The sequence below is a fragment of the Lacerta agilis genome, chromosome 2 (genome assembly GCF_009819535.1).
Source record: "Lacerta agilis isolate rLacAgi1 chromosome 2, rLacAgi1.pri, whole genome shotgun sequence".
Lineage (NCBI taxonomy): Eukaryota > Metazoa > Chordata > Lepidosauria > Squamata > Lacertidae > Lacerta > Lacerta agilis.
This window is the reverse complement of record NC_046313.1, coordinates 66,821,335-66,847,438: the sequence shown is the minus strand read 5'-3', so window position 1 is coordinate 66,847,438 and position 26,104 is coordinate 66,821,335. Positions and strand designations below refer to the sequence as shown.

The window sequence follows — 26,104 nt, the reverse complement described above, 5'->3', positions numbered from 1 at the left end:
ATAACTGTTGGCAGGGGTTTAGGCAAGATTATGTGGTTTATTCTGCCTTTGTGCTTTGATAAAGGTACTCAGTAAATAGAGCATTGTCATAGAATATTGACAACAGGTCATTATCAGCACCAGCAGAGTGCCATGCACAAGGCTTCTCAAGACTTGGTAATCAGCTGATGGTTCAGGTTTATGCACACCACTTACTACTGAGCTTTGCAAACCCCATTTCGGCTGACCCAAGTCTTTACCTGTCTCACACTTGACATCATATATGTGATTACAAAAAGGTATTGTATCATCTTTGTATAAAGTGTACGGAGGCATTACCAGAGAAGAGGAGGACGGCAAAGAATCAAGCTGAAATAAAAGTTGTAGACAATAAGTACAGAAGGGTTTAAAGTATTCTCCTGTGTGGTGTGTTAATTTTTAGAAGGTTTAACATGCATCTTACACTTGAGCAAAAAACATAATGTATATTTCTTTTTGGTAGGCATTTGAAAAACACAACAGTATGTTTCAGCCACAGAAGAAGAAAACTACCGTAGCTCTGAAAGATTGCATAGAACTGTTCACTACTATGGAAACACTTGGTGAACATGATCCATGGTAGGTTTGCTGTGTTTTCTCATGGCAGTAACATCTCTGGACTGTGTTTAGCAACTGACTAAAGCATGGATATTATCTATGCATTTTGCCCTGAAGGTCATGTAGAAAATGTAGCTCAGACTGATTTCATTTAGTCAGTGGCTTGATTTCATATGGTTAAATCATGTGGTAAGAACAGCGCTTAATATTAATATTAATCAATTAATTTTAATATTCTGGAAAATACTAACTTCCTTCTACTACATGCATATAAGAATTATAACATGCTGTCAACAGGAAGGCTTATATGATTATGTACAGTTGCATTAATAGCAATAATAGGGTCCAAACCTATTATAAGGAAAGCCTGGGCAAAAATACCTGTTCCAGGTAATCACCCTGTAGGATATCTGTAGGATACAGTGTCATAAGTAAAATTTCCCCAGATGATATAAGTGATCTTACAGGTTTATACAGGCAGCTACTATTTCCACAGAACTAATATACTGCTGGGAAACTCATGTAGGCCAGCCACCTAGGCTCCCCCTTCTATCTTTGGACACTATAACATTGATAACTTTGCCTCAGCACACATACCTCTGTAGACTGGAGGGTTCTTCAGCACAAATCTCTTCTGTTCCTCCAATCTCTGGATGTGGGCTTTGCTTTTAAGCAAAACTTTCCAGCTTGCTATCCTGGCCTGTGACTGAACTGAAATGCTGGACTTAGCATGAAGCTACATTCTGGTGGATCAGACTGCCCTACCCACTGGAAGACAAATTGGAGGCAAAAAGTGGCACAGAATTTTCACAGTGCAGTCCAGTTGGGGGCTCCTTGAGAATCCATCTGTCAGTATTTCCTCTTATCTGATTATTGTTCCTTAGCTCTCTTTGCCACCTCATCAGGATGGACATCCAATTTGCTGGCCTTGACAGGAAGGTAGCTCAAGCTTTTCCTAACTGCTGTCTTGCTGTTATGCCAGAACAGAACTTGATGTTACATCCAGTTTTCCAGCCTGGTCTATATTCAGGACGTGGTTTCTGTGTCTCCTCAGTATTAGAACATTCATTTTTTGTCCCTAAGGTTTGTTTATTAAATATATACAAATGTAAATGTTTTCAAAGATTAGAAAGGAGGAAGAATAATAATTATTTTTGTTTCCCTTTCCCTTTGTTGTTCTTTCAGGTACTGTCCCAATTGCAAGAAACATCAACAAGCCACTAAGAAATTTGATCTGTGGTCACTTCCACGTATTTTAGTAGTACATTTAAAACGCTTCTCATATAACAGATACTGGAGGGATAAGCTTGACACTGTAGTTGAATTCCCTATCAGGTAGGATTTTTGGTTGCATTGGTGGTCAGAGCAAAAAAGAAATACAAATAATTTGGGTTCACTGATTGGAGAACCCAGCTGGGAACTAGAACCTTGGTACACAGGTTGGATTTTAACCTTCAAAATGTGAGGAGACAGAAGCATGTCTGTCACAGTTTTCTACCATCCACTTCAGTGGTCTATTAATATTTTACAACAACATAGTGCACTAGAAGTTAAGAGCTGGATTCAGCTAAATAGTTGCACTAGCAGGAGCCAACAGAATGGGGCTTTCCCACTCCCCCCCATGCCTTCCACCAGCTCGGAGTGGTTCCCTAGGGCAGTGTGGTAGGAGAGGAGAAGAGGGAAGATGGTTCCATCTGGCATGCAGAAATGCTTGCATTAATGGAACTATCATAATAGTGTGATGTTGAATTTCTCCCTAAGTCTGCTGCACAGTCAGAGCCTTGACATATACAGTGGTACCTCGGGTTAAGAACTTAATTCGTTCTGTAGGTCCATTCTTAACCTGAAACTGTTCTTAACCTGAGGTACTACTTTAGCTAATGGGGCCTCCCGCTGCTGCTGCTGCGCCGCAGCCATGCAATTTCTGTTTTCATCCTGAAGCAAAGTTCTTAACCCAAGGTACTACTACCGGGTTAGAGGAGTCTGTAACCTGAAGCGCCTGTAACCTGAAGTGTCTGTAACCCGAGGTACCACTGTACAATGGTATCCCGGTTTTCGAACGTAGTCGAACGTTTCGGAACTCAAACACCAAAAACCCGGAAGTAAATGCCATGGTTTTCAGATGCGCATCGGAAGTCGAACAGGCAACACGGCTTCCATTTTGAGTTTTCCATATTGAGGCTTCCGCTTTCAGTTTTCGAATGTTTTGGAACTTGAACGGACTTCTGGAACAGATTACGTTTGAGAACCAAGGTACTACTGTATATGCATCCAGGACTTGATTTGGATGTGGGGTATAGTAGAGGCAGAATAGAAAGTCGTAAGTTCCTGGCCCTGATCTTCCACCTGCTATTTCTGTTCACCGGAGGATATTGAGGTCTAATATTTTCTCTGTAATTCTGTAGCACTGGAATATATGATAAGTCCAACTCGGAACAACAACTGCTAAGCTACCATATTCGAGCACCTCTCCCAAAAGTTACTTCAGGTTAGGTCACACAGTTTTGTCTCAATGCACTTTGAGAATGCATTTGTACAGTGCCTCCTGCAAGCCAGGCTTTCCACTGCCCACAAATGTTGCAATCATGGAAATCACCCAGCATTGATTGCAACTGAAAAAATTGTCACTACATTTGTGGTGTATTGTGGAAATGTCTGTTCCTGCATCTGCAGGGACATTGGGGGAGCACTGTGTGGTTATTGAGGTTGATATTGTGAACTGGCTTTCCTGCTAGGAGTTGGCAGTGAAGTCAGTTACTGACACTAAATATTGGGATAACTGGTATTTAAAAAAGAAGTGTTGGGTGCTTACAGCACTGTCCGGGGGCTCATGGAAGTCTTTTTATTTGTCTTGAGGTTTCAGTATCACCTTGCACTGTTGTTGCTGGCTGACCTTTCCCTTGTGACTCTTTCTTGTAGGGATTTGAACATGTCTGAGTTTGTTTGTGACCCAGCAGCAAGCCCATATGTGTATGACCTCATTGCTGTTTCCAATCACTATGGAGGCATGGGTGTTGGCCACTGTGAGTAATTATTTTCTTTCTGGATGTGTAACTGCAGAATTTCAAAATGTGCCCATTAGATAATATGCAAGATAAAAGGAGCTTAGTGGAAGACCCAACATATAAAAACTGAATTGAGTACTCTGTGGGCAGCAAAATGCAGTTGCTCCTTCAGATAAGATGTTCTAGTGGATGGAACTGCAACTTGTTGAAATACTGTACAAATTTAAACTCTGGTTTCACAAAACAGGAGCAGGGGTGATCCAGATTTCAGCCCACTAATGTAGTGCCAAAGTAGATAGGGCCTAATATGAATGTGTTTCCAAGTACAAGCTATATTTGTTGCTTATTCCTACTGGTTGACATCCACTGGTCCAGAACAATGGGTTGATCTCTGCTCCATCAGGTGAGAAGTTGGCTCTTTGAAGAAGGGCTTGACTTGGGGCTGGTTTATCAAGCTCCTTCCATTCCCTGCCTCGTAAAAGGACTAAGAGAAACTCTTCAAATGTGCTCTTGACTTTTGAACAATGCCTGTGCATCCCTGATTATGTAAAGGCAGTCACCATTCCCTATGAGTGTGCATTTTGGAGGTGGGGCTTAAAAAACAACTTGTGAGTTGAGTGTTTACCACACAAATGCTCATTGGACCTTTGTTATTAAAAGTGTGAAGCTATGCCTACGTGACAGACCTGGGAGCACGAAGGGGAAACAGTTACCCTACGTGAGATGGTGCCCCCAGGATTCTCCGTCCTCCACCAGTCATGGACTGTGGGCTGGGGGGAGGGGTGGCATTGTTAATCTGGGAAGATTGCTCTTTCAGGGCTTTGCCAGCGTCATCGATCCCTGGCATTGAATGTATTGGCCTGGTGTGGGGCACCAAGGAGAGCTTGGCTGTCTGGCTGGTGTACTGGCCACCTAGCGCACCGGCAGCCACCCTATCCGGCCTCCTCACAGGCTCTGGACCTGGTGTCTCCCATGGCAACACTAGGGCTCTCCCAGTTTGTTTCAGGCCCCACACATAAAGCAGGCCACACGCTGGATTTGATCTTTGGGGCAGGCGCAGAAGTGATCATGTCCACCTTCATGGAGATGCCATGGTCTGATCACTACACTCTGAAAGCCAGAATTGACTTTCCGTCCCCCGCCCCTCCCTGCTTAGGTGTTGATCCTATTTGGGCTCGCCCACAGAGGCTGATGGACCCTAATAGATTCCATCAGGCCTTGCGGGATCCTGCTTCCCCTGACGGCTCATTGGGTGAGCTTGTTGAGGGTTGGAATACCCGGCTCTTGGCAGTCATCAATGAGATCGCACCTAGACGCCCTCTGCGACCCCGCAGAAACCGGGCCTCCTGGTTCACTGAGGACCTCTGGAAAGTGAAGCGGGACCTCAGACAGCTAGAGCGAGTATGGCGGGGTGCCCACAACGGAACGTCAGTAACATCCTATAGGATGCTTATGAAAGCCTATGAGATGGCAGTGAAGGCTGCTAAGAAGTCTTACTTCTCAGCCTCCATTGCATCCGCTAGCTCTTGCCCGGCGCAACTTTTTAGTATAATTAGGTATAATCAGGCCTCTAACTTCCCTAGAGAGACGGCCAAATTTAAATATGAATTTGACACACAGTTGTGAGGCATTTGCGAGCTTTTTTGCAGAGAAAGTCTTGTTGCTCTGCCGTGACCTCCCTGCCAACTTGGATACAATAACAGAACTGGATACAAGAACAGAACCACTGTATTTGACACAGATAGCAAATCAGAATGTTTTTCTAATCTCAAACTATTAATGGCTCTTCGTGATTTATTCATGCTCCTTTTGGCCATTGTCAGTTAGGCACAAAGTGGCCTTTGATTACTGAGTTTAACAAAAAAAAAAGCTACTGTTAAATGGAACTGTGGGCTATCAGCACTTGTAAATCTCACTCTGTACCTCTAAACAAGTCCATTGTGTCTCTTCTGCTTCCCTGGTAGATACTGCATATGCTAAGAATAAAGTGAATGGCAAATGGTACTACTTTGATGATAGCAGTGTGTCTCCAGCATCCGAAGAGCAAATTGTGGTATGTATTTGAAGTCAACTGAGTATACCTTGATGTACTCTGTAACTTTTAGAATTACAGAGGCTTGCTGAGTACTTAAATTGAGGCTCAGACCAACAATACACATTTTCATCGCTGCATAGTTCTACACATTAAGATGCTGGTTCACTGGGATTTCATTGGCACTTCACTTTTCAGTGTGCCTGGCTGCTGTGTAAGCAAAGAGCTTAAGAACCATTTTTTTAAAAAAGGCACGAGATCTAAGATTCATCCCCCCCCCCATACTCCCTAACAATGTTTATGCAGCTGCTAAATCGGCACAGTTGCATGGTAGGAATGGACGTGCAGAGTGTTTTCTAAAAATAATTGAGGCCATACACCTGGAAATTCATAAGGAAGATGGAGCTGAGTGCAGCTCTGCTTGACTTGGTCAGACTTTCTTGACACTGTTTGCCTAAATCACTTTCAGGGATGAGTGCTGGATTATCTATTTCTGTTGAACACAGGTAGTGAACATAGGTCCCTCCAGATGTGGCACTACAGTTTCCATTGGCCCCAGCCAGTATGGTGAATGGTCTGGGATGATGAGAGTTGTAGTCCTAAACATGCAGAGTGCACCAAGTTGTGGGAGGCTGCTCTGGGTCTACACAGCCACTAGAGAACAGGGTATTGGTACAGGGACTTCTCTTGCGTGCATACTTGATGACAATTTAATCCCATTATCTCTCTTACCTTGCCTTGCAGACAAAAGCGGCATATGTCCTCTTCTACCAACGTAGAGATGGCATGCTCAAGGGAAACCCCGCTCCTTGCATAAGCACTGAGCTGAAATCTGAGGAATGTGATGGCATGGATACAAACTGAACCTATGTGGTGGGGTTTAAACAAGACATATTGCGAATTTGAAAATGCATCCAAGAACTGATTTTTGTAAGAATCAAACAGGAGTTTCAGTACTGAAGGACTCGGTGAGCAGTAACTATGGATAGCATAGGGAAGCAATAAGATGTCAAGGACTTGGGTATATCATAGCCAAAGAGCTTTTAAACAAATAGCTATTCAATAAAGTGTTATCTAAATCTGACTGTGTGTAGCCTGGCAGAAACTTGTGTGGAAGCAGGAGCTATGCTGTATGACTGGAGCAATGCATGAAAGTGGAGCTGTGTTGCAAGAGGAAACAACACTTTACTGTAAGTAGAACTCTGGTTTGAGCTCCATGCATTGCAGAAGATGCCTGAGTGCTTATGTTTCCAGAGTAAAAGAGAAGTGAACATTTGGCACAAGTTCCAATCTTGCACAGCACATTTTGGCACTATGTTGCTGTCAGTCCCTTGCTGACATGGCATGGTGAGCTTGTGTGTGCTTTTAAGAAAAAGAGAAAATTGCCTATTTGTTCTGGCTCATTGTGTCCCATACAAGAGTCACAATCCCCACATTTTCTTGTTGCGTACTAATAAAACAATTATTTAGGATCCATCCCAAATATTAACTCTCACCCACCCCATCCTTTCCAGCAGCAGTATTCATGGGGCCTGTTCTTCACACCAACTCACTTGGAGACATATGTGCTCTGAGTTTCTTCCTGATCTAGTTCACATGGTAACCTACATATTGTGCATTCACAAGGCTTCTTTATTCAAGTGTCTCATTGGGGAGCTAAAATAACTTTCCCTGGTAGTTTTTGAAATTCTGCTGTCAACTGTCTTCTATTTCAGTGCACTTTCAGCCACACCATGAAAAGTTCAGAGTCCATCTCTTGAAGGCTGCATAGGAATCAATGTCCAGTGGCATGTGTCCTTTTGGGTGGTCTCAGACACACCATTTTTCTTTCTAGCCATTTCATTTCTCTTTTAGTAATCTACTGCTATCCTCATACCTCCTTAGTATTTTTTTCTTATTGGCTGAGAGATGGCAGGAGTAAATGTTGTTTGACTTCTTCCTACCCACAGCCTATTCTCTATGGTGCGACCTATGATTATACTCCTCCAGGGAGGATGATAGACAAGAACCTACTGGGAAAGGAGCTTTCAGGTAACACCGTGGAATTCCCATGCACACTGCTATGACACCTTAAGACATTTACCATTTAGTGTCATGGCTTTGAAACTATTTTGGCACCTGTGTAAAGGTGTTTCACTTTTGTGCTCTGAACACATTCCCACGAATTCCCTTCAGCAAACTAAGAAATATTCTTCTCCCAGACTGCTTCTGTGCTAATCTTTATCAGCATGACGCCAGGCAAGTGGTAGCCAGTGGCATCGTCAGGCCACATCATTTTAGCAGAACTGATTAAAAGTGATCGTGTTCTCTTTAACTTATAGAGCAGAGGAATCCTCATTGCTGTCAGCTGCATTTTCCTCACTATCTTCCAGAGATTACCGGTACTATTAATGTTCTCCAGGATAGTCCTTTTTAAACACTGAAATTTGAGTTGTTTGGTTCAGTTGCTAATGCTTCCAGGTTCTTTAATTGATTTGAGGTCTTGTCTCAACTGGATATTATTTTCCTGCACACTTGGGTTGGTGGGTGGGGTTAGGGCTGGAATTATTTAAAGGCTAAGTTCAAACTGTAGCACTGCACTGTTTTGTTTTTTCCTGTTTTTCTGGGTTATATTTTCTTTGGAATGTAACATTTGAACAGATAAGGAAACAGATATTTAAAAGCAAAGAGCAATTTAATGTAACCATATGTATTTCTGTTCCATACTGTTGCAGCAATCTTTTCACTGCTCTGTATGGTCAGATAGTGTGCACATTTGTGTTTGGGTGATTTTTGGGCTCCTGAACTAAATTACTTCTAAATGCTGTAAAGATGGTATTGGGAACCTGGATTGCCTCTGACCAGGCTGGATCCTAGCTGGTGTGTACATTCTGTATAGTGTCAAAATCTGTTTTTAGACTAGCACTTTGTAAGTGACTGGCTTTACTGTATAAAAGGAAAAAAAATTAAAAAGGAGTGGATTGCACTTGGGTGTGGACTGTTTTTTCTGTATCGTGAATGGGGATTTGAAATAGATACTCAAACCTGTATCTCTAGTTTTTAATTGGTGGTCTGTATGAAACACTCCAAATGTTATAGGAACTTTATTTTCTGCAGAAGAGTATGTTTTGTAATACAATGGTGCTCTGCAATTTTATTATTGTTTATTTATTATTTAGACTTGTTACTCATTTGTTACCCAAAGGATTCCAAGTGACTTGTGTTTTAAAAATCATGGTACATGTAGATAAATGTGCCCAGGATATGCATGTAGATAAATGCATAATTCCAAAAAATATAATCTGTCTGTAAATAAAGATATATATCTCTCTCCTCTCTCCCACCCCCCTCAAAAGGAAATAGTCATTGCAAAACCAGCACTATATACAAAGGTTGTGAGAGCACAGTAGTATCTTGTACAATTAAGTTTGATCAAAATTAGCTTTATTTGGAAATTGCTTCTGAAAACACTGGGCCAGCTTTTATCTGTAAGGTATTTAGCACATCCCATCAGAGCAAGGATTTCCACTTGCTGAGACATTAATTTGCTATTTGGCTTGGGGGGAAATAGCTTTGTCTCTGATTCCCATTGTAAAAAATAGACCTGAATGACTAGTGTAAGCAATGTATTTGATCACACTAACTTTAGAAGCTTTTATTATAATAAAGCATAAAAAGCAAAAAATAAATAAATGGGTTAAGTAATGGAAAAAGACAACTCCAGAATATATTTACAGTAATGCAAACTATAATTTACACCTGATACCATTGTGCTAGGACGCAGGTGGCGCTATGGGTTAAGCCACAGAGCCTAGCTAGGGCTTGCCAAACAGAAGGTCAGCAGTTCGAATCCCCGCGACGGGGTGAGCTTGCTTTGTTCGGTCCCTGCTCCTGCCAACCTATCAGTTCAAAAGCATGTCAAATGCACTTTGAGAAATAGGTACCGCTCCGGCAGGAAGGTAAACGGAGTTTCCGTGCGCTGCTCTGGTTCGCCAGAAGTGGCTTAGTCGTGCTCTCCACATGACCCCAAAGCTGTACGCTGGCTCCCTCAGCCAACAAAGCGAGATGAGCACCACAACTCCAGAGTCGTCCGTGACTGGAGCTAGTGGTCAGGGGTCCCTTTACCTTTACCATTGTGCTGGCTACCCCTAAAATACTTTTGACTATGTAGGCAAGATTATAAAATGGATAGAGGTGCGTCTCGTGTAAGAACACATTATTTTTGTCATTTTGATTTCTAAAATGGAACTAGTTTTCTTTGCTAACTTCTCCAGCTATATGATCTGGAGTATGGAAAGAATTAAAATTACTGTTAAAAACAAAAGAACATTTGGGGAAAAGTTGAATAGTTGATTTCCCTCCTTGCCAATCCATGTTAAAATGTTGGGATTTTTGAGTGAACCCTAGTATAGTATTAATTCCTACATTGGATCAGCTTTGGAGCACTGCCAATGAAAAGGCAGTTGACAGAAAGGATTGCAGATGCCAAAGAGATAAAGAACTACATAACTTTTAGACACAGGGAAGTTTTTAATGTTTGATATTTTACTATGTTTTATAAATGCTGTCAGATTGCCAGAGTGGCTGGGGAAACCCAGTAAGATGGGTAGAAATAAATAAAATTCATTATTATCATTTATTGCCTTCTTTTGCGGTGAGGAACTACTATGGTCATCCAGAGGTTGCGGGATTACAATTCCCATAATCGCAATGCCCTGATCATTGGCTGGCTGGGGCTGATGCGAGATGGAGCCCGGTAACCTCTAGAGGACCACAGCCCTGGTTTATGTGACAAGCACTAGGTAAAAAAAATGCTAGGTGGGAAACATCAGTTGACACCAAGAAAGTTATGTGGCAGAGAGATGGTTTACTCAAAGTTGATTTTGCAATGGTCTCTCTTATGCTGTTGGGCAAAAGGCACCGAGTACAATCTTGAAAGTTCTAGCAGAGGGGAAAGGTTCCGTGACAGTTGAAAACCTTCAGCAGAGGGGGGAGGCAACAAACTGTTTACTAGAAGTCTCCAGATCCAGTTGATCATCTCCATGTTACTCAAAAGTGCTTAGGCAATCGATCTTCTATCCTGCACTTGTCTTGCTACTGGGACGACTTGGTAAACCATCGCAACAGGTGAACAATTCAGAGTTGATTTGTCTGTAGGATGGATTGGACCATGTTCAATTTACAAGGGGCATTTATTCAAATTATCAAAGTGTGTTAAATTACTCATTAGCACTTATTAACCACTCAGTAGTCACAAGAGTAGTCACGTGGGTGGCACTGTGGTCTAAACCACAGAGCCTAGGACTTGCCAATCAGGTCGGTGGTTCAAATCCCTGTGACAGGGTGAGGTCCTGTTCGGTCCCTGCTGCCAACCTAGCAGTTCGAAAACACGTCAAAGTGCAAGTAGATAAATAGGTACCACTTTGGCAGGAAGGTAAACGGTGTTTCTGTGCGCTGCTCTGGTTTGCCAGAAGTGGCTTAGTCATGCTGGCCACATGACCCGGAAGCTGTCAGAGGACAAACGCCGGCTCCCTCAGCCTATAGAGCAAGATGAGCGCCGCAACCCCAGAGTCGTTTGTGACTGGACCTAACGGTCATGGGTACCTTTACCTTTAGTCACAAGAGTAGAAAAAATGGTCCATTTTTATTATACCTTGTTAATAGATGAAGTGAAAGGTTGTTGACTGCAAGTATAGAACCAGGTAGGCAGTAGTTGCTTTCTGGTTATATTGGGAGAATATAATGGGATTTCTATGGCTGGGTTTTACTAGAGCAAAAGTCTAGTAAAACTGAAAGTAACAATCAACATAAAAAAACTATTATTGAATAAGAAACTAGATTGACTTAAGTTCTGCCTCTTCAAAATCTACATTTTATATTACTAAGGCTCACCAGTGTTTATATTACAGAGAACACACTTGTTTCTGAGATGGTGTTGTAAATAGCTTAATTTTTCAATTTCTATCCAATTCTTCCCCTAAGGAGCTTGGGGTGCCACACCATTTTATTTTATATAAAAATATTTGTATATTGCAATTTCATTAAAAATATTGAATTGATTTACAATAATTGTAATACAAAAAAATCCCACAAACATTAAAATAGATCACCAACTAGTACAGAATTTCACACCTTAATTGACACAAGCCTGATGATAAAGAAGTTTTCGAGCAGGAGTTTGAAGGTTAATATTGAAGGTGCCTGCTAAATCTCTATTGGAAGTTCATTCCACAGGAGGTCAGTAACGCTGAGGGATCAGTTTTGTGCTGATGTCAAATTGGGGGACAGCCATTGATTCTCCCACAGGTATCAGTGATCAAGCTGGGGTATAGGGGTCCTCTTTATCTTTACAGTCTTGTAACGTAGACTAGGCTGGTCTCAAATGACGGTCTCAAATTCACCTGAATTTGAAGACATGTCTTCCTGAAGAAAGTCTAGCAGGAAGTATTGTATAATAATAATAATAATAATAATAATAATAATAATAATAATAATAATAATAATAATAATAATTTTTATTTCTACCCCGCCCTTCCCAATCCAAAGACCGGGCTCAGGGTGGCTAACAACAAATATAAGACAATGATTAAAACAACTTAAAAAACAGCATAAAAACAAACATCAGTGGGATCCCCAGGGCTAACTGGCCAGGTTAGTCATGCTAGGCCAGTAGGGAGACCAGGGAGGAATTTTAATGTAGGGAACCAGAAGGGTTTCTTCAGAAAAAAGGGAAGGGGAAAAGGAATAGGGGATCAGGCTAGATTTAAGGCCAGGCGGAATAACTGTCTTACAGGCCCTGCGGAAGGAGGTCAGGTCCCGCAGGGCCCTAGTCTCGTGGGACAGAGTATTCCACCAGGTCGGAGCCAACACTGAAAAAGCCCTGGCCCTTGTGGAGGATAATCTGGCTTTTTTTTGGGCCCGGGACCCTTAAACTATTGTTATTTGTGGACCTTAAGGTCCTCTGTGGGGCATACCAGAAGAGGCAGTCCCGTAAATACAAGGGTCCTAAGCTGCATAGGGCTTTAAAGGTCAGAACCAGTACCTTGAACCTGATCCGGTACTCCACCGGGAGCCATTGCAGCTGGTAAAGCACTGGATGAATATGCTCCCATGGCAAGGTCCCCGTAAGGAGCCTCGCTGCAGCGTTCTGTACCCACTGGAGTTTCTGGGACAGTCTCAAAGGCAGCCCTGCGTAGAGCGAGTTACAGTAGTCTAGCCCGGAGGTGACCGTCGCATGGATCACTGTGGTCAGATCGGGGTGGGAAAGGTAGGGGACCAACTGCTTGATACGGCGCCTTAACTGTTGCTGTAACCTGCGCCTCCATGGAAAGGGAGGCATCTAGGATTTCACCCAAACTCTTAACATCTATGCAAATGTCAAACTACAATGAATTATAAGTAGCCCTGAATAAAACAATCTAAAATTCACTTCAGCACTCATGTAAAAATCATGGCTTGTGTGTTTGAAAAATCGCATCTGATTTTTTATCCTTATTGTTTTTAATGTTGCATTAATATTCAGTAATCCATCTGCATCAAGGACACAGTATATTGAGAAACAGAAATCCTAGGATTAGCTGACTGCACTATAACTGAATGGATTGGCAACTTACTATTTATTTCAATCTGTGTGCACCCTCCCAACTTTATATTTTCTTATATAACCAAATTCCTGGACAACGTGATACTTCTTCCTTTCAGGTGAGATGTCAGAAAAGCTGAACAGATGCCGTAAGGAGCTAACTGCAGCTATTGACAGAGCAGTAGAAGACCTTTTGGTTCCTTTTCCTCCTTCCCCAGATTCCACCACTGATCAGAACTTTGACTTGCAGACAGCACAGCCCTCTTCACCCCTAAATGCAGATCTCTTTAGTCACAAGGGAGAACTTACTCTTTCAACTGTGTATTGCCCCCAGTCATCTTTACCAGTCTCTTCCATTCCTGAAAAAGAGAATCCCCTCTTCAGGCCAAACCTCATTCCAGTGACTACTGCTTCCAACATTCCATGTACAAAGCGGGAACCCCTGACAAGCAAGGAAAACACATGGCTACATCCTCCCATCTTCATGGCTGACCGGCAGTTTTTTATCAGCCCAGAAGACAGTGAGAGATGGAGGAAAGGACATCTAAGGTATGCTCTGCTTGTCACAGGCTTAATTTTTGTCTTAGGATAAATAGCACTGAGCTTCCATTCTGATGGCTGCTGATATGGCTTCAGACTGGTCTGAAGGGCTGGCTCAAAATATGTTGTCACATGAGAAATATATGAATTAATTAACAATTTTCCACCTTTTAGAGATGCTCAAATCCCACTGCCTCACTCTGTGGAATGGTAAAGCACAGTGTTAGGGTGCTCCTCATGGTTCAGTTTTAGACCACCTCTACTAATTTTGTAATTGCTGGTGCAAGCACATTTATTTCGTAACATACAGGAAAGTTCTAAACCATGATTCAGAAAGCTAAGATATAATAGTGTAAAATTTTGGTAGAGATCATACACTTTAGAGAATGTTTAACTGAACAATGTAAGACCGGTTTCCATAACATGTTTCTGTGATTTTTAGCAAACCTGATGAAAGGCCTGTGAAGTCAGAAGCAAGTATAAGTGCCACTGATGTCCCTCCACAGAGCCTGAAAGATCTTGCCAATATTAGTGGTAAGTGTTGTCTGCCTTGCTTACTGGACATGGCTTTTTAAAACTGGAGCAGTTGAGCTGCATGCCTGCAGAGATACCGGTAGATACCTGGTGAAGTATCTTTAGTTATTTCTCCATTACATGAACAAGCAGTCAGTACTATTTTAATGAGGTCTTTAACCAATAGCTGCTAGAGTGAATGCATTACTACAGGGTGTACCATGGCAAATAGTTTCAGCAGAAAGCGAAGGGCTTGAACAGCAGAAAAGATTAAACATGCATATCCTTGAAATAAGACTTTCTGACTTGGAAACAGTTACATATGGCAAGGGAGGAATACTTTAAACCAGGATGGCTAACCTTTTGGACCCAATGATTGATCTGGTGAATAGGGAGAGGGAGGCTCTGTACTCTGATCCTTCCATCCCAATGGGAATGCAGCTTTTTTCCTCCTCACCAGGTGATTTATCAGGTGAGTGGGAGACCATTTGCATCCTGAACTTGCAGAAGCCTTCTGAGTAGTACTCTACATGCAGGAAGAATTGGATTGGTAAACAAATTAACCACCATCCCTGCCAAATTCCTGGGATGGGGAGACACAGAGGAAAGAGAGGGGCATAGAAAAGACTTGGCTGGCAGGATGCAGCTCATAGGTGAATCATCCCTCCTTTAGACCACCGTGGCCCAATTAGCGTTCATAATTTAGAATCCTTCACATCCATTGCTACACACTTGCTTTCAAGCCATCACCTATTGACAAACATGAAGATACTTTATCCCAAAGCTGGAAGGGAGATATCTGAGTAATCGTTATTAGAATAATAAAAGCAGTGAGTTCCTCTTTAGGGAAAAAAAGCCTAGTACTTGCACTTACTTTACATGTTGGCCAATGAAAGCTTAGCAGGAGTGTTTATGCTGAAAATCCCTCTATGTATCAGCTATTCATCAACTTGTGAGGATATTTAGGGGCAGGAATGATAAGTTGCATTCTTGTTTTTACACTGAAGATAACCCAGCTATTTGGCCATCAGAGAGGGTGCACAGGAAAACTGACTTTGAGAATGAACTTCAGCAGATGTCTAGACTCTCAAGTGAACTGTTTCCTCTAGATGAGGCCTCAGCCCTGGATCCAAGTGCACAGATCGGTTTCAGAAAGGTCCTGGAGCATACCTTAGAGGATGAAGCAATTATTGAAACACTGCTGGATATGGAAGAGGATTACAAACCAAACAGCTCCACCTTGCAGCAGCTGCAGTAGAAAGGCTGGTGTGAGGTGTGAGCTATTTAAGATTTGATAATTAATGCTTCTGAACCATGGAAACTTAGGCAAATAATCCTTTCTGTTGCAAGATGCAGTATTAAAGTGATTTACAATAGTGTGGTGTTATAGTGTTTTCCCCCCATAGGCTAATGAACACTGAACGTTGTCTAGGCCTGAATCAGAAGATACTACCCTTAAGATGTCTTTCTGTCTTTTGAGGAACAACTTATCTGCAATGTGCGTGACATGGGGTAACTGATTATATAGTCATGGTTTCCCACTACATTTGTCAAGCAATGGAATGGTACAAATCCAACTATCTACATTATGGCAAAACTGCCTTAAAGTTCTTCAAGCTTTTAGCTGCCTTATATTGTAAAGCTATTCATAAGAGAAAATGGCTTGCAAGGACAGGATGAGATATTGTGAACGTGATTTTAGAAGTAAGTAACTAGAAAGTGAACATTTAAAGTTACTTCATACACCTTAAAACATTCAGCATCTGCTATAGTTCAGAAACTTATTTACATTCCCCTCAAGAGTAGATTTACAATCCACCACAAAGGGGGGAATATGTACACCATCAAGGTTGAACAGCAATCTATGAGTTTATTTGCTATAAACATGGAGATAACAAGCAGCTGTACCCATCTCCCAATACCCCAAACACACACTTGTGATAAATCTTCTGCTTTTCAAGTTATTGTGTATAGGTAGCTTTAACCATTTCAGTTGCGGGGGGGGGATGCTTATTAGTAAAGCAATATTGATGCTGGAGTCAAATTAGGATGCTGCTTAGGATGGATTTTATCATATTAAAAGCAGTTTTCACATAAGCCTACAACTGGATGGAGAAATGTTCTTAGAAGCAGAGAACAAAATGAAAGCCTTCTGAATTTCACTAATGAACACTTTATAACTTACTCTAAACATAAATATACTGCTGCAGCAAGGGGAGAGCTGTACATAGGCAGAAATGGGCAACAGGGTGTATTTCAGAGCCTCACTGACATGGGCAGATGCAGCTGCTCCAGGAGAGATGTAATACTTTCCCTTACAGTACTAGCTACTGTATGTGGCCATGGTTGAACCAGAATTCAGTTTCATTGACAAATTATCTTGTTTCTTAAAGACACAAATACAGTGAACAGCTCCCTTCATTTTTCTGAGGCATAAAAACATAAGCCAAGGCCACGTGTTATTCCAAAAGGATAATCAAATGCTTACATTCTGACTGAGTATAGCATCAGTAGCCTTTTCTCTACTGTCACACTATGCCAACTGACCCAGTCATTAAAGAACATTTTATCCAATCAACCTAGTTCTGGTATTATGAATCTGAGGAATGTGCATTGTCTTCTGATTATACAAACGAGCCCCCAAGAAGCACTGAACTGTAATTCACCAAGTACCTTAGGTCATACATATTGGGAGACTTCAGATGCTTGTTCCCTAATGGACGATAAGAGCAAAAGCTCAAAGCTTGTCTTCTAAGGACAAACCAGTATCTTAATAAAAATAAGATTTTCCTTGGTTCTAGATCATGTCTTAAAAACATTTAAATCAAATTCTTAAAATGAAAGAAGTCTAATCACAAATAGATTCAGTGCTGGTGCCAGCTAAAGTCAAAGTGTACCAATGGTCCTTTTTCAATACCAAAATCAGTGTTTAGTTACTGCTCAAGCAGACCCTAAACCTCTGACTATGCACTTAGGGGGCAGGAGAAAGAGTGGCTCTAGACACAACAGGTTGCTTCTAGTCCAGTCCCTAATCAAGCCTTTCTTCTAAAAAGAACCAGCCTCCCAGTGGACAGAGGAGTACCTCAGTCTGTGGGCCACTGAATGGCAACAGTAAGGAGAATCATCTTTGGATGTTTCTCTCATCTAAATTCAAGTCTTTGAGTACTGGCAGTTATGCTGCATATATGCATCAAGGCTGAGCCCTGGCAATGAGAGATGCTTCAAGGGTTAAATCCTATACCAATATTTTAATCATTAACGGATTCTGACTTAGGCTTAGTATGTCTCTAGAGTAGCAGGTACATTTAAAATTTGCAGGGACCCACACTCAATTTCAAGTTTTCCTGAATTATAAATGTTTCTTCCAATAAGTTTGGTCAATCATTACAAGTTCAGTAGTTTGCCTTCTGACATGACTATTAGCAGCTGCCAAATGAGAGCTCCATGTGACTCAAAAGGCATCAGAGGAGACCTCAGAAGCAAGACTCTGTCCTGCAGGTATATAGCTCACATAAGTTCTGACCATCTTTATTCTGGCCACCAGTAAGAGTACATTATAGATAAATAAACACAAACTGACTTAATGCCAACCATATGAAGCAACTCAGAACATGGACGTCTGCAGCTCTTCCTTAAACATGCCTTCAAAGCGGAGGTCTTTAGCCATGAGCTCCTCTTCAACATCCTCTAGGGCCCATTGATGGTCAGTCAGTTCTAGCGCCTCCCATTCTGTCTGCAGTGATAAAGAAAGAACATTGATGTAGCCAACAGAAGTGTTCCAGCCACCTACTTTCCCTTTTGGAAACAGCCTTTGCTCAGCAATTCTGCCTTAATTTATTCATACTGCTTTAGACTCTGAATCTTGAACAAGGACACTGAAGTTTGTGACTGAACTGTATGTGTGCAGAGTGATTAAATAGTAGGAACTTGCAACAAAGAGTTATAATGTGCACAAGGAAGCAGCAAGGCTATTGAACATACAAGCAGGTATGTTTGGGGGACGGGGCAGGTCTTCACAGCTAACAACAGCCTGCAATACTAAACGCAGATCACTGGGCATTTCTGATTTGTGTGTCCATGGTTGCTAGTGCCTAGCATTTGATAAGTGGACTGTTTTCTGGAGATTAACCTTTTATTTTACTGCACAACTTGCACACAGAAGAACAGCTCAGAATGCATGAAGCTACTTGGAAACATCTGTCTCTTATTTCTTGCAACTAGTACTGTAAAACAAGTTTTTGTTCAGCATATTTCCACTTTGTATACACTGTTAAGTATCTTCCCCATACAGGTCATCAACTAGAATACAGTATATTTTAATGCATAGGTTTTCAAACTTTCTACCCCCTGGACACCCTTACTTTACCTATTTGTCTTCCAAGGACTCCACCCACACCCCCTGTCTATGCACTGGTAATAATGGGCACTGCTTTTGTCTAAGCTTCTCCACTATTACTGATCTTCTCATCTAGTGCTTCCTGATCAATGAAAGTTTTATCTACCCTAAAACGGCATGAAAAGATTATAATAGAATAGGGTTCCTTCTAGTAGCACCTTAGAGACTAAGTTTGTTATTGGTATGAGCTTTCGTGTGCATGCACATACTTCTTCAGATAGAATAGGGGTTTCCAATCACACTCCTATAAGCTAGAAAATTATTTAGCATACATGCCATAAACAGACATTTAAGACCATCATTTTTTGCAGGTTTTAATCCTTTGAAGTATTTTTTCTGTACATTCAAGGAATAGAAGCAAGGCTACATGAAACTTGAGTGGCTCGTTTCAGCAATTGGAACAGAAGCATCATACCTTGAATGCTTTATTAGTATCTGCAGGCATGGCCATTGCCGCCCCTGTCATCTGCTCCTGCATTACTCTGGACTGATCGGCAGCTGTAAATATGAAAGAGTGACTCGTGTGACTCTATATAACAGTAGCAAGACATCAAAGCTGGGAAAAATTAAGAATGTGAGCATTATAGTGTTGCACTGAAGTAGACAGCAAAGTATCTCCCCCGTATTGTACAAGTTAGGCCGAAAAAGGTATGAGGTCTCAGTCAGGTATGCTTAACTTTCTTCAGCCTTAATAAGCTGAAGACAAGATTTTTGTCTATTTATTATTGCTGAAATTTCTTATAATTTACTAATATTAGTAACTAGGTCAAAATTTCTAAGAAACATTTAAGCATAGTTTGACACATTTAATAAACCAAGAATCACTCTTACATAAATAGCGGTTTCTTACCATTATCTTGACCAAGAATGAGGGTATAAATGCTTCGAAGTCCAAACACATTCAGAAAATACCAAGAAGCAGAGCTAACCCTAACAAACCAAAGAAATTGACTGTCATTTAAACAAATGCACAAATGCCCAATTCCCAACACTGCTGTAACTTTCAGTTTTAGACAAACATTGTTTGAAGCAAGTGAAGGATTCTTACCAGGACGCATCCAAAGTAAGCAACTCAATACCCTGCTGTAGCATTGGTTTAAAACGAAGCGTCAAAGGAAAGGGGACTTTTGCTGTAAAAAATATGGTCAGAAACAATTATGATTATTACAAAGCACCATAAAACACAGTGCTTTGCAGGGGAATATAACTGAAGGGAAATCTCTCCCACAAGGAGCTTAAAACCTGTGACAGAGAACAAAAACACTCAGCTAATGAAAACGCTGATTAAATTTGGGATTTTAGAAGCATCAGGGGATTTTAGAAGGCCTCCAGACCACACAGGTTTAGATTCCTAAACTGACACTTACTTGTGACAAAACCAGAAAAGGTCATGTTGATCCAGCCTCCAATAAGAATCATAGGAAGTACATTTGTTACATTCCCTTTCATCATATCTGTCAGCATAGTAGGATCTGCAAAGCAAATGCAGTTAAAGTGACCACACAATAGACAGTCTACACACCCATGGATTTCTGAAGTTTGGGTATACTACTTTAAAAACAAAGGAAACTTCCTTAGCATGACTGAAGAGATCACCCTGGTTTAGTCTTTAGTCTTTAATTTGCTATTTAATTTGACTTTAAGTATATCTGGGCTATTTTATGAGAAAACCAGCTAGACTTTAGAAATAGCGGCTGCTGCTAAGCACAAAAGCAAATCAGATATTCCTATTACTACCAGTGTTAGAAACTGATATGAAAGCTAGGAGATAAATGGCACCTTAAACCTAGGTTATGTCTAGGCGTGCTTTTTTATAACAATAATATAAGTAATAAAAAGCTGAAAATGAACGCACTGCAGTTAAAATATTACAGTATGTTCATTTTTCACATGGTCTAGTCCAGGGGTCTGCAACCTTTAAGACCAAAAGAGCCACTTGGACCCGTTTCCGAAGGAAAAAAACAAACTGGGAGCCGCAAAACCATTGCGACATTTAAAACAAATATAACACTGCATTTTATTTTTAAAAATCCGATTTAAATTTTAAAAAATCCTATTTAATTTTTTTTAAAAAAAATCATTCATTTTTATCTAGCCTGGGGACCACTACCAGGTCACAGCCTGATCCAAGGTGGGTTGCAACAGCATACAAATATTTGATTTGTTGTTGTTTTTTTAAAAAAATGAGTCCTCAACTGCACACTTGTGTTAAATGTTTGTCCCATGTCTTATTGAAGACTGCTGGCTTTTACAATAATCTTAGTGTCTTTTACCCTTAATATTCCAGACCAGAGGCTATGTTCACCTCTTCCAACCTCCTCTCTTGCTAAATAAAGCACAGAATTGCACCAGAGAAGCCTGTGATGTTTGTGCTGACTTGCATACAGGTGGCTGTAGTAGTTCGTAGTGTTCAAACCTTTTTAGGGGAGTTCCCTGCCCCCTTAATGACAATGGCGATAGATTTTGCACATGAACACAGATCCAAGTTAGGACTCCACGCCAACAGGTGCTTTGTCAAGGCTCCCCTAACACACACTCAGGACAGAGGAAAAACTGCAAAACGTCCCGGCCTTGCTCCGGGGCGGAGAGAGACGCGCGCCCGCGAGAGCGCGGTCTGAGGCTGCGAGCGGAACCAGGAGCGAAGGAGGCAGCGGCAGGGAAACAGGCGCCGCTTCCTCGGCCATTTTTAAAAAGAGGGCTTCCCCCCTCGCCCGCCACCCGCCGCCCCTGGCCCAGCCCGCAGCTGCCTACCTCGTCGTCGCCTCGACGCAGCAGCCCTCCCCCGCGGTCCCACAACCCAGCCGAGGAGTCCTGGCCTCCAGTGCCCGTGCGGGGACGCGTCTGAAGGCCCCCTTCCTGCCCCCATCCCGTCCCGCCTCCCAGCTGCCTCTGGATGCCGCGGGGTCCCACATACCCGCCGACCCCGGAGCTCCCCTGTCCACCCCAAGGCCGCCTCCCACGCTAGGAAGACTCCCGGAGCTGGGCAGGGTTGGTCCCGCCAGGCAGGCTTGGGGGGGCGGCCTCTCCCATGGGCGCCTGCTTCGGAGGCGGAGGCGGGGTCTTCAAAGTTCCCCCTCCCGCTCGCCCAGCTCCATCTCTTCCCGAAGGAGCGTGCGCGCCTCAGGCGCGCTCCCCGCCAGAGCCCTCGGCTGAGCTGCACCACCTCTACTGCATCCCCACAGCCTCCGAGCCCCGCTGCCCCGCTGTTCAAGGCCAGGTGATCCTGGGTACGCCCCTGAGCAGCGCCCTCAGCCTCCAGAGGGCAGGCCGCCGGCCAGCTGGAGGGCGGTCGCTGCCAGCTGGAGAAGTGGGCAGGCGTATCCGCCCTGGAGCCCCGGAGCCGCGGCAGCCGTGTAAAAGAGCCGCATGCGGCTCCGGAGCCGCAGGTTGCTGACCCCCGGTCTAGTCCTTCCCCTGCCCAACCCCCTAATACTCTTAAGAGGGTCTCTTCAGAGAGTAGCTGGAAGTGGGGAGGCAGAAAAAGGCCCTCCTTTTCTTCCATTCTGCAGTTTTAATCTGAAATCTTAGGCACAGTACTGCGCCCAGAGCTCAGAAACTGCTCACGCTAATGAAATTCCCTGTCGCAAAATGCACCTAGAACAATGGGAGTTTCAAACAATGATTACTACTCTATTGCTCATGTTTTAGAATATAACAAACTCTTAGGAAGCCTTCTTACTTACCAGTCATTGGGGAAGGTGGCACTACCTTCCTTTTAGTTTTCTTAAAGAACCCATCATCTGGATTATTGAAGTAATACTTCCGTGTCAGAAAGGACTGAAAAAAGAAAAACAAGTTCTAATGATGAAAGAAGTGGATGCACGGCTTCAAAATTAAGCACAGGTTATTTCTCTGTAGAAGAGCTGGCAATAAGGATGACAGACATTTACCCTGCAAACAACCTACGCTGCTTTTCCAAATATTTCCAGGTTTCAATGGAAACTGTGGCAATGCATAGCCTCCTTTAATTTTTTCAACTATCTTTGCCTGTGACAGTTTAGGTACTTGTGATATAAAGAGAGATGTAGCCAAACATTTTTACAGATAATCATGTTACACATTTTCCAAAAGATCAGTGGCAATACAAATAATTTCCTCTGTGTAGTATACCTATAATGTTGATAAGATGCAAAGACAAAATTGTACTGAAAGCAATATGGTGCTCACATTATTATTTTTTAGTGCCATGCATTAAAAACATAAAACAAAGTATGTGAGGTAGAAACAAAGTAGGTCTCCAAAAGACTGAGGTTGGATTATCAGACTACTATGCAAGCTTTGAAGTCTGCTAGCTTGTGTCTGTTATGAGCCACTTTAATTTGATAGGGATTTCCCCCCCCCCCCCTTGGATTGACAGGATGTCCCAGATTCATTCTAACCATTAACATTTTAACTGCTGCAATTAACATTAGCTTAATCTGGTCTAAGCATGCTGATCTTAGTAACTATATTTTAAAATAGTAATAGATCCAATTTTGCAACATGACAGCAAATTAGAATGATGGAATACCCCAGTGTCTTGGATGTACATTGCTGCATATTAATAGAAATGACTGGGTCTACTCCACAAATGTGCTTACAATGTGCATTTTAGATCCTTATGAAGACTACATTCCAAATCTTGGAACATTTAAGGATTCCCCTTCCTCTAGTTTTTAAATTCTGACACAAATGGAAACATACCTGCTTTGGAATGTACTTTCCATTTTCTCTGAGAACTCTGCTTCGAATCAGAACTTGACTGAAAGAAAGAAAGCCATTATCATACATATGAAATAGAAGAAGAGAATAAGGAGGAAGACAGAAAAATATTCCTGCATTAACACTACATGTGACACTGATGCAAAATACAACCGAGAGCCTCCCAGCAAATTATCAATATTTACACAGTTCTTTCATATAAAAATGTATCATCTTTCATAGTTTAAAAACATGTGTTGAGCAAGATTTCAAGAACAGCAAGAACTGATTTAGGAACCAATACTAGATTTTAATCCAATAAGGGCAACTGTTTCATTCCTTGCCACAGATGGCTGCTTCGTATACTTCTTTTTTGAAACACAAAAATGCTCCATAAAGAGAACACAGGGCTGCTCATAAATATCTGAAGTGCACAAGCAGTTATTGACCAGACAACCATTGTGGAGAAATCTTTTTTTTTTTAAACCAGAAATCAAGGTAGTAAAGTACAAATACTCAATCCATGCATTTGCTGTGGGGAAACATTATACTATACATACATTTCTCTATATTATCTCCATATTGAAAAACCATAAAATAGTGAACAGTCATATAACATGACAAAATCTACCTGAAAAGCACAGATATTTGCAATCAGATTAGCCTTGCGATTTTTAATAACTGTTTTCTTATCCCTTTCCACCATCACCATCACCCTTGCTATCATCTATGTGACTAGAAACAATCTGAAGAAAGATATACATATTTATAGAAGAAAAGCTGGAAAAAGTCTATATAAAGACTAAACGGAGAAATCAAAATCTAAAAAGCAAAAGCATTTAAAATGAAATTTAGGAATCTGAATATTACAAATATTACAATAACAGTTTGTTTTGAATTTTTACCATTTTTAAGATTAAGTATGATAATCCTGGTGATTTTAATCAGCCCAGCTGACAGGATCCAGGAGCTAGATTCCACTTTTTCTAGTAGTCTATCTTGTGCATTCTTCTTTGCTAATATACAAAGACCAGGCCTCATTTTCTGAAAACACCCCAAACCTACCTGCTATCTGGACTTTCAGGCACAAAGCCGGGTTTAGAAGTATTCCCAAATACATACACAGCAAGATATAACTCACCTTCTGCAGTTCAGTAAGCCTATGTGCTACCATAAAGTACTGTCATCAAGCTCTATAGTTGTCAATTATTAGTATAAATGACGGAGCCCAGTTTTCAGTTGCAAGCATCTTTTACCTGTCAGATACTTGCTCCTGGGTGAGTTTTTTGTCACTTTGGAGAAGGATGGATACATAGTGACGAATCATCCCCACAAAGAAGGTTATGAAGACAATTGGAAGCACCACCCATAATCGAATATTAGAGTCCAACAACAGCTCCGGCTCACTCATTGTTTAAATTCAGTTCTGGTCATGCACTTCAACCTTCAGTATCTAGGGGAACAAAGCACAACAAGTCAATTAGAAATTGCCACTTACCTTCAACTTTCCAAAAACATTGAGCCAGCTAGTGTGTTGCTAGCCAAGTTTTATTTATTTTGAAGACTACCTAAGTTCCCCGGAACACAATGGCTTTTCTAAACTCTACCACAGGAGTCATTCCTTACACTCAAGAGTTTCTTATGCAGGTGGGGAATTTTTCTTAAATTACAAGGCAGCCGCAGCAAGACACTGGGCAGCAATGGAAGCACTGGGCATTAATCCCCATTTGCCCTCAGGGAAACAAAAAAAGGCTGGATAATTTGCCACTCGAGTATCAGGTACAAGCAGAGGCCTAAGAGACAAGGCAGGAAACAAACCGAAATGCCATTAAAAGTAGGCAACGATCTGTGTGAGGGAGAGCTCTGCTGCCGGTTTCTAACGACAGAGCGCAATCCCGGGACCGAAGAAATAATAAAGACAAGCCCTCTAGAAAACTGCAAAGTCCTTTAAAAAAATTATTCGCCTATTAGGACTAGGTCAACGGAAACTAGCAAATGTAAATACATGCGCGCATACACGGCCTTCCCCCTTCGGAGAAGTGACCACAGCCACTAGGCTCCTCTTAAAAAAAAAAAAATCACCACAGGTGAGGAGATTTTACTCGACCCCCTCAGCGGCAGAGCCGCGGCAACCCCCATCCCGGGAAGAGGAAAGCAGGCGCCGCGCGGCCCACCCTCAGGCGCACCTGCACCGCGACCCCCGCCGCGCGCCCACCGGCTCCTTACCTCTCCGGCAGCAGCAGCAGCTCGGTCTCCCTCCCCCGCTTCACCCTTCCGGGAGCGACGCCTGACTCGCTTTCGCGGCGCCCGGTAGGGAGGAGCGTCGCGCGTTCGCTGACGTCACTGCGACGCGTCCCGAGCCGGCGGGAACCTTTGAAAGGGGAGCGCGCGCGAGCCTCGGCAGGGAAGGGAGGCGGAGTTCCGTTTGCCTCTCAGTGCCGCGTTAGGGGCGCCTTCTGAGTAAGCGCTGACATTCCAGCGCCGCTTCACTGGGACTAAGACCCCGCCGTCGTGGCGGGAATTCAGGAGGAGCGGCTTCTTCTGGTGGGCACGGTTAGGATTGTGTTGGTTGTCCGCGGGACTCGGGCAGGGCTCCGGCTGAACAGCCACGAAGCGGGCGAGGGGTTGTACTTCTGAATGAGCCAGTGCGCAGGAAATTGTCCCCCACCAGCTTCTGAAAGGCAGGTTGGCTGGTGATCCCTTGGCCTCCGCTGGCCTTCAACAGCGCTTCCGCGGTTGCTCAGGTAGGTTAACTGACAGCGCAGGTACAGTCCTGTCCTTGTTTGCCTTATTGCAGGCAT

The 26,104-nt window shown here is 42.5% G+C and overlaps 3 protein-coding genes across 5 annotated transcripts in view; 2 read left to right on the top strand and 1 right to left on the bottom strand.

Annotated features, from left to right (window-relative positions):
* Positions 1 to 8,578, top strand: part of USP4 (ubiquitin specific peptidase 4) — a 35,863-nt gene extending 27,285 nt beyond the window's left edge. For both annotated transcript variants that reach the window (XM_033140564.1, XM_033140563.1), the window contains 5 exons: positions 482 to 597; positions 1,762 to 1,911; positions 3,496 to 3,599; positions 5,546 to 5,634; positions 6,358 to 8,578. In XM_033140564.1, coding sequence (XP_032996455.1) covers positions 482 to 597; positions 1,762 to 1,911; positions 3,496 to 3,599; positions 5,546 to 5,634; positions 6,358 to 6,477 — 579 coding nt within the window. In that variant the 3' untranslated portion in view covers positions 6,478 to 8,578. The remainder of the gene's footprint in view (positions 1 to 481; positions 598 to 1,761; positions 1,912 to 3,495; positions 3,600 to 5,545; positions 5,635 to 6,357) is intronic.
* Positions 8,579 to 10,602: 2,024 nt separating this feature from the next.
* On the top strand, positions 10,603 to 15,605 carry C2H3orf62 (chromosome 2 C3orf62 homolog). Of its 2 annotated transcripts, none has more exons than XM_033140561.1 (4): positions 10,603 to 10,719; positions 13,294 to 13,723; positions 14,157 to 14,248; positions 15,235 to 15,605. In XM_033140561.1, the coding sequence occupies exons 2-4, from the start codon at positions 13,299 to 13,301 to the stop codon at positions 15,483 to 15,485; spliced, it is 768 nt and encodes a 255-aa protein (XP_032996452.1). In that variant the 5' UTR covers positions 10,603 to 10,719; positions 13,294 to 13,298; the 3' UTR covers positions 15,486 to 15,605. The 2 variants fall into 2 exon arrangements, with proteins under 2 accessions (XP_032996452.1, XP_032996453.1); XM_033140562.1 differs by lacking the exon at positions 10,603 to 10,719 and adding an exon at positions 11,278 to 11,294.
* A 779-nt stretch (positions 15,606 to 16,384) lies between these two features.
* EMC3 (ER membrane protein complex subunit 3) lies at positions 16,385 to 25,655 on the bottom strand. The gene is made up of 9 exons (XM_033140560.1): positions 25,530 to 25,655; positions 24,560 to 24,756; positions 23,307 to 23,364; positions 22,307 to 22,400; positions 19,991 to 20,095; positions 19,672 to 19,753; positions 19,474 to 19,553; positions 19,039 to 19,121; positions 16,385 to 17,960 (listed from the first exon to the last, which is right to left on the bottom strand). Exons 2-9 carry the CDS (start codon positions 24,712 to 24,714, stop codon positions 17,832 to 17,834), a joined length of 786 nt encoding a protein of 261 aa, XP_032996451.1. The 5' UTR covers positions 24,715 to 24,756; positions 25,530 to 25,655; the 3' UTR covers positions 16,385 to 17,831.
* Between the last annotated feature and the right edge of the window lie 449 nt (positions 25,656 to 26,104).